Genomic DNA, 15,898 nt, shown 5'->3' on the forward strand with positions numbered 1-15,898 from the left:
AACGTTCGGTGCGGTCTCGCGGAATGGAGGTGCGGAGTAGTAGTGCGATCCCACGCGGTAGGAATGTGGCACCGATGCTCCACGGGACCGGCTTGGTGCCGCGTTTTGGGCTGTGGGACCGAAGTGCGCCTCCGTTCTGCGCAACCGGCCAGGCCAGCGGTTAGTCCCGCGTGCAACACCAACCTGCATAGCAGTGCCGTGGGACAGGTTCGGTTCCGCAACCCCGGTCTGCGCGACCGAGCTGCTCCCGCACTCCCAGGGGTACCACGTTCCCGCGCTGCTGCCCTATGGAGGAGGTATATTTTTGCTAAACTTTACCTCCCAGGTATATAAACGTAAATTATTAAAAAAGATATATTTTCAAATTTAATTCAGAGTTACACTAGGTGAACTCACAATAATCATTTTAATTTTAAAATTCATAAAATAATACTTTGAATTGCTTCCAACAGAGAACACACGCCTAGTCGCCTACTGCCCATTTGCCACCCAACCCTACTACCCCCTTCTTCTCTCTCCCCTCTCGTCCTCGTCCGCTTCCAGATTCAGATCCACCCATCGTCGTCGTCCATGCCGCTCGCCTCCTTTTCTCCACTGTCGTAAGCCCTCCTCCTCCTCCTCCTCCCACGCCGCCGCCGCCGCCGCCGCCGCCGGTGCCCCCACTCACCGCCGTGCGCGCGTCCCGTAGTTCGCCCCACCAGCGGCCGCCATGGCGCAGCCGCTCGTCGTGAAGAAGGACGACGATCTCGACGAGGAAGGTGCGTCTCTCTCTCTCTCTCTCTATGTGTGTGTGTGTGTGTGTGTTTGGTTCGGGTTTGGTGCGCGCGCGCGCGCGTGGGGTTCGGGTTTGGGGCGCGTGCGCCCCCGCCGCACCCAGATCTGCGGCCGCGGTGGGCTAGATCTGGGCGCGATCCAGATCACGGCGCAATGCGTTGGCGCGTTTGATCGGTTCGTTGATTGATCGCTCCCGTTTGCTGCTGCTGCTGCTGCTGCAGAGTACTACTCGCCGTTCCTCGGGATCGAGAAGGGCGCCGTCCTGCAGGAGGCCCGCGTCTTCCACGACCCGCAGCTCGACGCGCGCCGTTGCTGCCAGGTGAACCGCGTGTTCCGTTTTTTTCTTTCCCCTTTCGCTGGATCTCGCATCATTGGAAGATTGCTGATGATTTGATTTACCTGTGTGTCTGTAGGTCATCACCAAGCTCCTATACCTGCTCAACCAGGGTGACACCTTCACCAAGGTACAATGCTGTATACCTCATCTTGCTTTGGTCACATCTTGGCTTAGCTTGCGGATTTGAATTGATAGCGTCTCCATGTTATACACATTTATGAAGACTAGCAAAATAACCGTACGTTGTTATGGAATTTAGAAAATCATGTCGGCACATTGAAAAAATAAATCTATTTTCAGTTTAGAGCTTAATTTTAGAATTAAATTAGATGTTTCTTTATCTAGCCGCAAAAAATTTTAGACGGACTGAATTGACTTATCATTACTGCATAATTCCCTCCATTAAAAAAGTTACATCATCAACGGTCCATGAATTCTACCATTGTATTTGGTTTTGAGAATGATGGGACATGTGGGTCTCACGTCATAGTTTTAGGGAGTTGGTGGTGGGTCTGAAAATCACATGTATTATTAACATGTAGACAGTGTTGAGCTACTACTTAAGAGAGAGAAAGTGAGTGAGTGAGTGGTCAGTAGTCATAGACTAAAGGCCCAACTTTTGCCTTAATGAATTGGTTGCAAACATTAGTTTTAAAAGAAGAATGGGGATCGACTGGTGTGCATAAGTGCATGTTGGTATATTATTGTTTTCTCTCATAGATGTGAGTAAGTTTTGAATGTGTTGTTCGAGGCAATATGCTCGTCACATGTAAATGAGTGAGCAATTTTGTAGGTGGAGGCCACAGAGGTCTTTTTTGCGACGACCAAGTTGTTTCAATCCAAGGATGCAGGCCTTAGGAGAATGGTGTACCTCATGATCAAGGAACTCTCCCCATCAGCAGATGAGGTTGGTGAATGTTGATTGTTACTTTGCAGTTCTCTGCAGTCTATGGATCTTTGAAAGTGTCTGTGTTACATTTGTTGCAGGTTATCATCGTGACCAGCTCGTTGATGAAGGACATGAATAGCAAGACTGATATGTATCGAGCTAATGCAATAAGAGTTCTTTGCCGCATCATTGACTCAACACTTCTAACCCAAATTGAAAGATATTTGAAGCAAGCCATTGTTGACAAGAACCCTGTTGTTGCAAGCGCGGCCCTTGTTAGTGGCATCTACTTGCTTCAGGTATGTGCAAAACGTTTAGTCTTTGCCTTTATGCAATTGCATATTACAGCCAGACCCAAATCCTTACCAATGTTTTGTTTGTATGGTTTTATTCTGAGCAGACAAGTCCAGAAGTTGTGAAAAGGTGGAGCAATGAAGTTCAGGAGGCTGTACAGTCGAGAGCTGCTCTTGTTCAATTTCATGCCCTTGCTCTTCTTCACCAGGTGAGATTTATGTTTGGTTTTTACTACTCCCTCCATCCCAAAATATAAGGCATAACCACTCATAACACAAAGACCAAGAAAACATTTAACCACCTTCTTGGTTGGATCACCTTGATGCATGCAAGCAATGTGATTGGGAGGTTTGATAGTGTAAGATTTAAAACAAATCAATTTTATAGGACCAAAAGATGCTAGTTAATGTATGCATGCATGCACGCCTTATATTATGAGACATGAGAGAAAAGTGGTTGTGCCTTATATTTTGGGATGGAGGGAGTAGTAAGTAGAATGAACATTAGTATCTGAAATATCTTGGACCTAAACAAACTACATTTAGATACCTAACATTTTTAATAATATTCTATAGAAACTTTTCTGGTCATTCTCCTAGTAATGACATTTGGTCATCCTCCATGTAAATGATACTCAGCTCTTTGTTTTGTTGCCACCTGCTAGGCAATTGCAAATAATATTATGTTAAAACAAGCTTGTCAAGCTCAGGGAACTTACAACGTTTCCATTTATTGAATTCTGCAGATTAGGCAAAATGACCGGTTGGCTGTCAGCAAGCTTGTCACTAGTCTAACTAGGGGTTCTGTTCGCTCACCTCTGGCACAGTGCCTACTTATTCGGTACACTAGCCAGGTAATGTTTTTTGATTCTGCAAAACTTTATTTGGATAGATATCTGATACATGAGTGCCATCCATAGGTGATTAGAGAGTCAAGCATGAATAGTCAAGGTGGAGATCGCCCTTTCTTTGATTTCCTGGAGTCATGTCTCCGGAATAAAGCAGAAATGGTCATACTTGAGGCTGCAAGAGCGATAACTGAATTAAATGGCGTCACCAGCCGGGAGCTTACACCTGCAATTACCGTGCTGCAATTGTTCTTAAGTTCATCGAAACCTGTTCTCAGATTTGCTGCTGTTCGAACACTTAATAAGGTTTGTTTTATCCATAAGACTATTTTTTGTACTTTCTTGTCATTGTACTTCTGTCATGTGTGTGGAGCTTTGATTCAACTGTAGTTTACAAATACAAAGTAGATGGCTTCCCACAAATAGTTTTCTTTCTACCACACCAGTGATTGGCAAGCAATATTATATCCATTTTTTACACATTGGTACTTATCTCGAATTGGCATTAAGTCTGCATATTTTCCCCTATTATAAATGCTAAAAGTCCAAAACTGTCACTGTTTTTTATGAACAATGAAATAACACTGGTTAGTTTCTGACCACAACATTGCCCTTGATTGCCTAGTTTGGAGAACCAGATTCTGCTGGCTGTTGGCCAGAAATAAACTGTATTAGTGCCTTGTCCAGTCTGGTCACATGCATAGAATGTGTGCATGTAGACCGACATGAATTGGTTAATTTACACTGAACCATCATCTGGGACCGATAGGGCCAACTGCTCTTGGAAGACACGAAAAGTCGAAAACTCTCTATAGTGGTGTGGGGGATTGATCTCAAGACATAGGGACAACAGCAAGAGGGAACTAACTGGAAAAAAAACAATTAGATTTAATCCTAGTTATCCTCTATATAACTTGTGAATTTTATTTTATATATTTTGATGAGCTTGTGGGTGGGTTGTGAACTGATGGTCCAACTGGTAAACCACTGATTCAAAATGTTCACTGGTTTTATCAGTAGTCCGATTTTATAACTATGCTTGGATATAATTTGAATTTGTCGAGTATAGTTTAGTTGGAAGTTGAAACTTCTGCCTCTTGCAAATTTAATCAGGAAAAATTATATTCATTACTATGTTAATTCTTTTGTTTATGTTCTTTTTTATGGAGTTCCTCTTTTGATTATATTAAACTGTATGCTTATACTATGTTTGATAGGCTTGTTGGTTCCTTGACTTGTGTTCATTTGATATTGATTGTACAGGTTGCATCAACTCATCCTTTGGCTGTCACCAATTGTAACATAGATATGGAGAGTTTAATATCTGATCAGAACAGGAGCATTGCTACCCTTGCAATTACAACACTACTTAAGACAGGCAATGAATCAAGTGTTGATCGCTTAATGAAGCAGATGACCAATTTTATGTCGGACATTGCCGATGAATTCAAGATTGTTGTCGTAGAGGCCATAAGATCCTTGTGCTTGAAGTTCCCCCTAAAATATCGGTCACTGTACGTAGAATAGCGTATATTCTTATACAGAAATTTTTAAAGATCCAGAACTAGCTTGTCATCAGAACATTGAACTTTGTTGTGTTTGCAGGATGAACTTTTTGAGTAATATCCTACGGGAAGAGGGTGGCTTTGAGTACAAGAAGGCTATTGTTGATTCAATTATCATACTCATTAGAGATATTCCTGATGCAAAAGAAAGTGGTTTATTTCACTTGTGTGAATTCATTGAAGATTGTGAGTTCACTTATCTGTCTACTCAGGTAATGGCCAATCTATCATTTTATAAATGTGTATTTTGCAAGTCACTAGTTATTTCCGAACTTAGGAGGTTGTAACTTAATTGCGACAATGTCATGCTTGCTTCTGAAGAAATTCAAGAAATATTCTATATAGCCTTGTTATGTTGAAAGTTATATATAACTGTCCGAGGATCTTTTCTCCCCTATATTACACCAAAGTGGTGATCATTATTCACCAGCAAAATATTTTGATTTAGCAAGTGCTTAGGATTAGCCTATGCAAATTTTAGTTGTTTTGTACTTGTGGAAAGTCCTCCAATCGTTTTGGGATGTAGAAACAGTTTCCCTGCCTTGCATACCCCAAAGTTACACAATGAATTATGAATTTCTAATGAATTTACTATGTTCCAATCTTGCAACAGATACTTCACTTTTTGGGAAATGAAGGTCCAAAGACATCAGATCCTAGTAAATACATACGTTATATATATAACAGAGTGATACTTGAAAATGCTACTGTTCGAGCTAGTGCTGTAAGTACTTTGGCAAAGTTCGGTGCATTGGTTGACTCACTCAAGGTAATTTGGCAGATTTATACCTGTAAACCCCTCTGTTGACTCTCTTGAGGCTTGGGTTGCACTTACCGCCTTCTTTTGTTGCAGCCTCGAATTTTTGTCCTTCTGAGACGCTGCCTGTTTGATGGTGATGATGAGGTGAGCAAAAAGATCATTATGCTCTGTTCTTCCTCATGAACAGCTTAGCATTGTCAGTTCTGTTCTTAAAAGGGCCCATCAAACTCTCCTTCCTGGCAAGAAGCCTTTCTTACATTTGCTATGCTTTTCACCTCAGGTGCGTGACAGGGCCACGCTTTATCTCAAATTGCTTGGCAGGGAAGCTACAGTTGGTGAAACTGAGAAGGATGTGAATGAATTTCTCTTTGGTTCATTTGATATTCCACTAGTTAACCTGGAGACTAGCCTACGAAACTATGTATGCCTTTCAACAACATTAATGTTCTATGATTTTTAGATTATCATGTTGGTGCCTTTACATTCTTGTCGTATGCTGCAGGAACCATCAGAGGCACCTTTTGATATTTCATCTGTATCTTTGGAAACTAAATCACAACCTCTTGCTGAGAAAAAGACTACGGGCAAAAAGCCAACAGGCCCAGCATCTGCTCTCAGCGGTCCAGTTCCTACTGTTGATGCCTCATATGAGAAGCTTCTTTCATCCATTCCTGAGTTTGCTGGTTTTGGAAAACTCTTTAAGGTTAGCTTGGTGTTCTTTTATTTTGTTCCCACTGAAAATATATCACTATGTTCTACCACTTATGTTTTGACTTTTTATCCTTTTTTTCAGTCATCAGCTCCTGTAGAATTGACCGAAGCTGAAACTGAATATTCAGTCAATGTTGTGAAGCACATTTATGACGGGCATGTTGTGCTCCAATACAATTGTACCAATACTATACCTGAACAGCTGCTTGAAGAGGTAAACGATTTTTTCCACTCAGTATTTTTATTTATGGATTAGTGCTTTTCTGAACAATGTTTTTATTTCAGGTGGTGGTTTTTGTGGATGCTTCTGAGGCCGATGAATTTTCAGAAGTTGCAACGAAATCATTAAGATCCTTACCTTATGATTCACCAGGACAAACCTTTGTGGCTTTTGAAAAGCTAGAAGGTGTCCTTGCTACTGGGAAGTTCTCAAATATACTGAAATTTATTGTTAAAGAGGTATGTGCTCCCAGTATTGTTCTTTTTCTGTTTTCACATATGGTCTGAATCAATCGATTTTCCTTCACATTTAATTCTGAGGATGTCCTGGACCTTGGTCGAATCGAAAACATTCTCCTTATTCCTTTCACATAGAGTTTGTGATTTATCCCTTGATGTTTTACTTGGGATCTTAATATTTTTTATTCCTTGAGGAGATTATTATGCATCTACATGTTCAGTTGATGCAGTAGACGGTTTGACTGGTTTTATTTAACTGGAACTGTGTTTCAGGTTGATCCATCCACAGGTGAAGCTGACGATGATGGCGTTGAGGATGAGTACCAGCTTGAAGATCTGGAAATTACTTCTGCTGATTATATGTTGAAGGTTGGAGTTTCCAACTTCAGAAATGCTTGGGAAAGCATGGATCCAGAAAGCGAGCGGGTTGATGAGTATGGGCTTGGCGCCAGGGAAAGCCTGGCTGAGGCTGTGAGTGCTGTCATAGGCATCCTTGGCATGCAGCCCTGCGAGGTCAGTCACTTTCTAATTTATCTATTGAATGAATACGAAGCCCTGCCAGTTTGTAACCTTTTATACCATGATAGTTTTTTTTTTCTGAAGTTAATTTTAATAATGTGATGCTAGTTCTTATCTAATCGGCAACCATATGAAATAGAGTTAGCATATTGAGCATTGCTTCATGAAACGATAATCTCACCTAACCATTTTCTCGCCTTTGGTTTTTAGGGAACTGATGTGGTCCCAAGCAATTCGAGGTCACACACTTGCCTGCTATCTGGTGTGTTTATCGGCAATGTGAAAGTTTTAGTGAGGCTGTCATTCGGACTTAGCGGACCGAAGGAAGTGGCCATGAAGCTAGCAGTCAGATCAGATGATCCTGAGATCAGTGACAAGATCCATGAAATCGTTGCAAATGGCTAAATCTGATGAAGAGGGTCACCCCTTTTTTGACCTTTTTGTTTTTGGCTTTCACGCCATGGAAAGCTCAACGGAATTTGATTAATTCTATGATGATAGTACATGTAAGCTTGGTTTTCCGTTGGATACATGTGTTGTTGCACTCGCACCCCATCATTTGAAAACAAGGCATATAACAATTTTTGATTGATTTGGAACCACATCATCAATTCCTTTATATATCAAGGATTTGACTAGTACATGCAATAATATATAGATGAAGTTATATCAATCAGATTGAGAGCTACTTTGCGGTTCATTGTCCTGTGATGTTGTCTCGTATGTGGTTCTCAAAAAGAGGCTAACGGCTGTTTACATACACAATACCAAAAGCCCAAGTGTGATTTTTATGGGCCCTTGCGTTGTAACGCTTTTTTTTTAATAAAAAAATTAGACGGTTTTGGGGTGAGTGGTTTATTCTGTTTCTCTATACAGCTCGTCGTTTTTTCTCCCTGAAAAATGTGTTTTCTAGGCTGCGGTTTGTACGAGGGAAGTGGGACGGACTAGGTAAGGTTCTCCCTCTTTTAGCCACAACTTGCAACCATGGGTCCATGGGTCACGGTTACGGCGCGTACTATGTAAAAAAGACTATTTTAGAGCTATTGTCTATTTTATGGGTCCATATGCTACGGGAAGAGGGATGGAGGCTATTGCCTATTTTATGGGTCCATATGCCATTAAAAGTGGGGATTGAGGGTGTGTTTTTCTTTAGGTGTAAAGTTTTTAAGTATATTTGAAGTATTTAACGTAGACTAATAACAAAACAAACATTTGAAGTATTAAACGTAGACTAATAACAAAATAAATTACATATTCTACCTGTAAACAGCGAGACGAATTTGTTGGCAACTTTTTGTAACAAGTCGACAAGCACGATCACAACACCTAAACGCCTTGCGGTGATATGGAGTCGCCAACCACCTCGATCTAGCCAAAGGGCCAAATCAAGATGGGTTTGCAAAAAGAAAAGCTAAACCGGCTAGCGGAGCCAATTTAGAGATCAAAATCAGCCTCTAGGCCGATTTAGATCGATATGAGGATAACTACCCGTCTCGTGGGCAAAACGGAAGGTTTTCAGGACAAACCTACCAAAGAGGTGTCGCACTCTCGCAGCGGCGGCGGACGGTTTACGGCGCAAACCGACAAAGATGGACTAAACTAGGGTAAAATAGAAAACATGGTAAAAGAACGATTCAAGTAGATTGTATTCGGGGGTTTTACAATGAACCAGCCTTGTCCCTTAAATAGGGGTTGGTCTTGCCCTCTACAGGCCCTTCTCCACATCCAACTCGGGATAGAAACCAAAAGAAACACGAAACCTGCCTTCCCGAGTAAGGAAACCCGTCACTTTCTAAACTTTGGCAATTTTCCCCTATTTCGTCCATAGGTGCCAAATTTGGGTGTAAACAGAATTTATTAAGCCTAATTAATCCGTTATTAGCAAATGGTTACTGTAGCATTACATTGTCAAATCATGGCGTAATTATGCTCAAAAGATTCGTCTCGTAATTTATATATAAACTGTGCAATTGGTTTTCCCCACATTTAATGTCCCATGCATGTGTCCAAATATTTAGTGTGACGTTTTTGGCAAAAAGAAAATTTTAATATCTATACAAGGTAAGTAAAAAACACTTTGATCCGACAAATTTTCTAACTTTTTTTTTTTTTTTGTTGAGGGGTGTGCTGCGGGCATAACGTGGGGGAGGATGGCGGATGGACAACTACTCTTTAAGTAGTAGAGACCTACAAATCAAGATAATTCGGCTTTGAAAGATTTTTGCGGATCTAGCACCAACTTACTAAAAATTCAGTAAAATTCCTATATTCTAAATGAGGAAAGTTGCTTTATTTTTTAGAAAGGTTTAAATGCAAACACTTATAATGCGTGCACGCTCATACTTATGAAAGTTAACACGTGCACCGTATCACTGTGAGCATCTCCGGAAGACTGAACCGGAATATCTTGAGATTGATGAAGTTACCATGGACGCCCCGCTGTCAACTGGTACATCGCCTACCACTAAAATAATATTAGACGTAAATATGAGTACCCGTGTTAAGTCTTTTTTTTGGAATAAGTACCCGTGTCAAGTCTAAAACTTAAACTTAGGTGAACTAATTTTATCACAAGAAATCTAATCACATAAAACCTAACCAGTTAAGCTAAGGTGAACTGATTCCTTCACAACAAATTTAATCACATATAATCTAACCAGTTAAGTTACGCTTATTTCACGAGCAAAGTTGCTTTTAGGGGTTGTTCAGTTCCCAAAAACTTTTACAAAAAACATCACATCAAATCTTTGGACACATGTATGGAGCATTAAATATAGATAAAATGAAAAATTAGTTGCACAGTTTGCATATAAATCGCGAGATGAATATGAGCCTAATTAGTCCATGGTTAGCTATAAGTGCTATAGTAACTCAAATATGCTAATGATGGATTAATTAGGCTTAAAAGATTCGTCTCGCGGTTTCCAGAAGAGTTATGAAATTAGTTTTTTTATTCATGTCCAGAAACTCTTTCCGACATCCGGTCAAACGTCCGATGTGACACCTAAAAATTTTCATTTTACCTAAACAGGCTCTTAGTTAATGTGCATGTGGGGGTGGGAGGGTAGTTGGAGACTAGGCTGAGGCCAAGTTTAGTTATAAACTTTTTCTTCAAACTTTTAACTTTTTCATCACATCAAAACTTTTCTACCCACACAAACTTCTAACTTTTTTGTCACACCGTTTCAATTTTAACCAAACTCCTAATTTTAACGTGACTAATCACAGTCGATAAAATGAAAAGGAAACGCGCTAGCTGGAGATGGGGAGGACGACAGGAGATGGGCACCACCGACAAATTCTGTCATGCATCCATCGTTGATTAAAATAATCGGTGACAGATTCGATAGCTACTATCCTTACCTCACATGCCACCGTGGTTTGCAAATCGGGATTAAGGCCTGTTTAGTTCCATTTCAATTTTTTTAAGTATTAAACATAGACTAATAACAAAATAAATTACAGATTTCGTCTATAAACTGCAAGATGAATCTATTATACCTAATTAATCTATCATTAACATATGTTTACTATAGCATCACATTGTCAAATTATGGCGTAATTAGGCTCAAAAGACTCGTCTCGCAATTTACATGCAAACTGTGCAATCATTTTTTTTGTCTATATGCATATGTCCAAACATTAAACGTAGACTAATAACAAAATAAATTACAGATTCCGCCTGTAAATTACGAGATGAATCTATTAAGCCTAATTAATACATCATTAGCAAATGTTTACTATAGCATCACATTATTAAATCATGGCATAATTAGGCTCAAAAGATTCCTCTCGCAATTTACATGCAAACTGTGCAATTATTTTTTTTCGTCCACATTTAATGCTCCATGCATATGTCTAAACATTTGATGTGACGGAATTTTTGAAAGTTTGAAGGAAAATAAACACAACCTAAGGCTTTGTTTAGATCCCGAAAAATTTGAATACAATCTAAAAGTTCTGTAAGGAGTAAATTTGATGTTTTGATAAGTTGAAGGAAATGTTTCTATATCTATGCTCTAAAAATTAGTGTATATGGAGTATATTTAGTCAAATGCGTAAACCAAATATAATAGATCAACCATTGGAAGGTCAAGCAGAAAATCCAAATCTCATCTACAGTAAACTAAGCTCGTGAATGGCAACTGTATCATATAATATCGCACTTCAGCAGTTGACACTTTTGTATAGGATTAGTACTACAGGATCAATAACAGGATCATCGCAAGTCTCATCTCACATATCCAAGAAATCAGCCATGGAAGCGACCAGAGAGGCGGCGCCAATGGCGGCTTCAGCTTCATCTTCTTCTCCACTTCACATCGTGATGTTCCCATGGCTGGCATTCGGCCACATGATCCCCTTCCTCGAGCTCGCCAAGCGGCTGGCGAGGCGCGGCCTCGCCGTCACCTTCGTCTCCACGCCGAGGAACGCCGCGAGGCTGGGCGCGATCCCGCCGGCGCTGTCCGCCCACCTCCGCGTCGTGCCGCTCGACCTCCCGGCCGTCGACGGCCTGCCGGAGGGCGCCGAGTCGACGGCCGACGCCCCGCCGGAGAAGGTCGGGCTCCTCAAGAAGGCGTTCGATGGCTTGGCGGCGCCCTTCGCCGGATTTGTTACCGAGGCCTGCGCCGCCGGCCATGGAGAATCCACCCCCACCGCCGCCGGGTTCTCGAGGAAGCCTGACTGGATCATACTCGACTTCGCGCAAAATTGGGTATGGCCGATCGCCGAGGAGCACAAGGTGAGCCAAACACAACACCCCTTAAAACGTATGAATTTTATACGATTAATTTTCACATAAACTAGTTCAGTTTCTGTAAATTTATCATAGATAATTCCACCATTTCAATTTTGGACTAAAGAAACTGACTCATACTTTTTTTCGTTTTCATTTTTTTTGTCTAAAGATCCCATGTGCCATGTTCTCCATCTTCCCGGCGGCCATGGTGGCCTTCGTCGGCCCGAGACAAGAGAACCTGGCTCACCCACGCACCAAGACGGAGCACTTCATGGTCCAGCCGCCATGGATCCCCTTCCCCTCCAACGTCGCCTACCGGCGGCGCCACGGCGCGGAATGGATCGCCGCCGTCTTCCGACCCAACGCCTCCGGCGTGTCCGACGCCGACCGATTCTGGGAGATGGAGCACGCCTGCTGCCGCCTCATCATCCACCGTAGCTGCCCCGAGGCCGAGCCTCGGCTGTTCCCGCTCCTCACCGAGCTCTTCGCCAAGCCGTCCGTCCCCGCCGGCCTCCTCATGCCTCCTCCTCCTCCTGCTGCCGGCGTCGACGACGATGACGACGATGTTAGCATGGACGACCAGCACATCGCCATGGCGATGCGGTGGCTCGACGAGCAGCCGGAGAGATCCGTCATCTACGTCGCGCTCGGGAGCGAGGCGCCGCTGACGGTAGGCCACGTGCGCGAGCTCGCGCTCGGGCTGGAGCTCGCCGGAGTCCGTTTCCTCTGGGCGCTCCGCGCGCCGCCGTCGGCGTCGAGCGTAAACCGTGACAAATGCGCCGCCGACGCCGACCTCCTCCTCCCGGACGGGTTCCGGTCGCGCGTCGCGGCGGCGCGTGGTGGCCTGGTGTGCGCGCGATGGGTGCCGCAGCTGCGCATCCTGGCGCACCGGGCGACGGGCGGGTTCTTGACGCACTGTGGGTGGAGCTCCATCTTCGAGAGCCTGCGGTTCGCGCTCCCGCTGGTGATGCTGCCGCTCTTCGCCGACCAGGGACTAGGCGTGCAGGCGTTGCCGGCGAGGGAGATCGGCGTGGAGGTGGCGTGCAACGACGACGGATCGTTCCGTAGGGACGCCATTGCGGCGGCGGTGCGGCAGGTGATGGTGGAGGAGAAGGGGAAGGCATTGTCGCGCAAGGCCGAGGAGCTGCGCGATGTTCTTGGAGACGAGGGTCGGCAGGAGATGTACCTCGATGAGCTTGTTGGCTACTTGCAGCGTTACAAATAACTATTGCTCATCATGCTCGATCTCAAGTCTTTCACTCTATCCTGAATTTCTATGTTCTTGTGCCTAAAGACGAGAAAGGCTTTGGAGATTAAAACAGTTTCCCCTTTTTCTTTTACATTTTAAAGTGCACTACAAATCGCCCTAAGTTTCTGTACATATGGGTTTGTTGTGTGTGCCATAGATGGCCATAAGGCCCGGTCGGCACGTCCCCGGCCCATGGGCTGCACCTCTGGCCCAGGCACGACCCACCGTGCTGGTCCGAAGGCACGGATGGTTCATCGTGTCTTTTTTTAAATAAATCTATTTTCCCTCCCTCCTCTTTGGGCTGACATATATATAGCGAAAATATGTCTATTTTACGTCACTATTTTTGGGACCGTGGCATATAATGTCTATTTTTACTCCCTATCCTCTGTGTGTCGGGCCTAACCTGCCGGCCCAACTTGCCGGTTGGGGGGGGGGGGGGGGCAAGGCACGGCTCGGTGGTCGGGCCAGGCCGGCACGGGCCGTCGGGCCGTGCCATGCTTGGGCCAGGCCATCAGGTCTCGGGCCTTTTGGCTATTTATAGTGTGTGCTATGCCAATGTCATACTTGTGTTGAGGCGAACGCATGACTAAATTTGATGGAGTGCTATTCGGATAATGCTGCAACCCGGGCGACCGACGGGGGTGGAGCCGATCGGGCTCTCCCCTGCACGCCCTTCCCCCACGCGCTTGCATGCAGGCGCCTGGTCCCACCATATTCTCTACTTCCACCTACCATTGCAACAAATCACCAACATATTTTGGAAACTCTCTATTAAAGTAATTTGGTTTATTTTTTGTTCCACCAAAATATTTCATTTAGTGCACTAACAATGTTTCACTATGTATAGATCTAATGTTTCACTATGTATAGATCTAATGTTGCAGTGAACTGAAATACTCCATTGTAACAAATCACCCACATATTTTGTAAACCCTCTATTAAGGGAATTCGTTTTATTTTTTGTTCCACCAAAAATATTTCACCTAGTGTACTTATAATGTTTCACTATATATGGATCAAATGTTGCATTGAACTAAAATATTCTTTCACTATTTGCTGAAACATTGTTTTTATATAAGGTGAAACAACGCTCGATTTAAACAATTGAAACATTTTCGATCTACTTAGAAAAACAATTCCGATATACCTGGTAGAACATCGTACAGTATTTTAAAAAATTCAATAATAAGCTAAAATTTTTTTTGTTGGAATATATCCATGTGTGGTCTTGTTTTGAAGATTTAATTGTAACGAATTTAATGGTGTAACCGGATCATGATTTAGATAAATAATTTAAGAGAAAAATTAGTTTAAAGTGGTTTTGCACATATGGGTGGCGCTGCTGACGTCATCGCCCGATTTTTGGAGATTTGGATCGGGCGACCGATCCCTAGTCATCCTCCGTGCTATTCGAATAAAACATAGCATGGAACTATATCTCTACTTATATTATAAAAATTATGGAACTATATCTCTACTTATATTATAAAAATTAAGGATATTTCCGCGGTCCGTCATTCGTGTTTGAGTCGGAAAAAAAGTTTCTGTCCGATTTAAAAAAAAAATCGTTCGTACCGGGAAAAAATAAATACGCACGAAAAAAGTCTGTCCGATTCCAAATTAAAACGCGAAATTTTTTTTTGTCCGATTCCAAAATGAAAAAAACGTCCGTGCGAAAAAAAAGTTTTCCTGTCCGATTCCAAAATAAAAAAAAAGTCCGTGCGAAAAAAAAGAGGTTTCCCTTCCGCGAAAAAAAGGAAAAAAATAGTGCAGAAAAAGGTGTATGTCCGATTTTTTTAAAAAAGGTCCGGATAAACCGGTCCTCCCAAAAAAAGTTAGTGGAAAAAAGTTCTCGTGCTACGTTTGTTCGATTCCACTAAAACAGTTGCTTTTCCAAAAATTCCTAAAACAAAGGAGTTTGGTGGAAAAAAAAAGTTTCCGCTCAACGTTAAAAAAGAAGTCCGATTTTAATTAAAGAAACCAGTTTGGCATTTTCAACTTTTCCAAATATTCCTCAAAGTAGATTTGGAAATTTAAAAGCGAATTCAAATTTCCCCTTTTGAATTTACTTTTTTATTCATTCAAAATATCATACATCAAAATCCACCTAAAGATGTCAAAGTTTATATAAACCGCAAGGCCTTATAAAAAACACATCAAAGAAATTGTTAGAATAAAACGCCGTTTATATATAAAAAAGAACCATCTGACTCAATGCGAGAAAAAAACCTATTTTTTCTTCAAGAAAACCGTACGATTCAACGCGAGAAAAACATCGCAATTTATAAAAGAACTTCTTAAAAAAAGTTGACTCAACGTGAGAAAAACGCTACAGTTTATAAAAAAACCTGGTTCGGCACCGTGCAATGCCAAAAAAAAAAAAACTGTCCGAATTTAGGAAAAAAAACAACCGATTCCATGAAAAAGATTCATAATATTCGTATCGTCCATCTTTACCATGTCGGTTTGGTTTTTTTTTTGAAGCATCGGTCAAATGTTCTGACATCTGGAAGTAAGACAAATCTTGCTTGAGCTTTTTTCTCTCCTAAGAACGAGATCAAATTGATACACGTTTGGGTCAGATAGGATTTATCGATTTTTTCCATCTCCTAGACGGCTTTTGTTTCCTCATCTATTCTCCTATATTGGTGGCCCTGCATGTCTACGTAGGATTTAAAGAGAAGAGTGTATGGTGGTTCTATTTTGTGTAGACTTGACCATTCGAGACAGTGTAAGATTTAATTGATCCTATT

The 15,898-nt window shown here is 42.3% G+C and overlaps 2 protein-coding genes across 2 annotated transcripts; both read left to right on the forward strand.

Moving 5' to 3' along the window:
* The first annotated feature begins 487 nt into the window (after positions 1 to 487).
* Positions 488 to 7,793, forward strand: LOC127779435 (coatomer subunit gamma-2). Its single transcript, XM_052306210.1, has 18 exons — positions 488 to 758; positions 996 to 1,093; positions 1,188 to 1,238; positions 1,905 to 2,018; positions 2,099 to 2,299; positions 2,401 to 2,502; positions 3,040 to 3,147; positions 3,214 to 3,447; positions 4,405 to 4,655; positions 4,747 to 4,918; positions 5,320 to 5,475; positions 5,560 to 5,610; positions 5,747 to 5,887; positions 5,969 to 6,169; positions 6,260 to 6,391; positions 6,463 to 6,636; positions 6,910 to 7,149; positions 7,366 to 7,793. Exons 1-18 carry the CDS (start codon positions 710 to 712, stop codon positions 7,558 to 7,560), a joined length of 2,670 nt encoding a protein of 889 aa, XP_052162170.1. The 5' UTR covers positions 488 to 709; the 3' UTR covers positions 7,561 to 7,793.
* Positions 7,794 to 11,339: 3,546 nt separating this feature from the next.
* LOC127778715 (UDP-glycosyltransferase 91C1-like) lies at positions 11,340 to 13,435 on the forward strand. Its single transcript, XM_052305337.1, has 2 exons — positions 11,340 to 11,896; positions 12,063 to 13,435. The coding sequence occupies exons 1-2, from the start codon at positions 11,414 to 11,416 to the stop codon at positions 13,116 to 13,118; spliced, it is 1,539 nt and encodes a 512-aa protein (XP_052161297.1). The 5' UTR covers positions 11,340 to 11,413; the 3' UTR covers positions 13,119 to 13,435.
* Positions 13,436 to 15,898: the final 2,463 nt, after the last annotated feature.

Source organism: Oryza glaberrima, chromosome 7, assembly GCF_000147395.1.
Source record: "Oryza glaberrima chromosome 7, OglaRS2, whole genome shotgun sequence".
Classification (NCBI taxonomy): domain Eukaryota; kingdom Viridiplantae; phylum Streptophyta; class Magnoliopsida; order Poales; family Poaceae; genus Oryza; species Oryza glaberrima.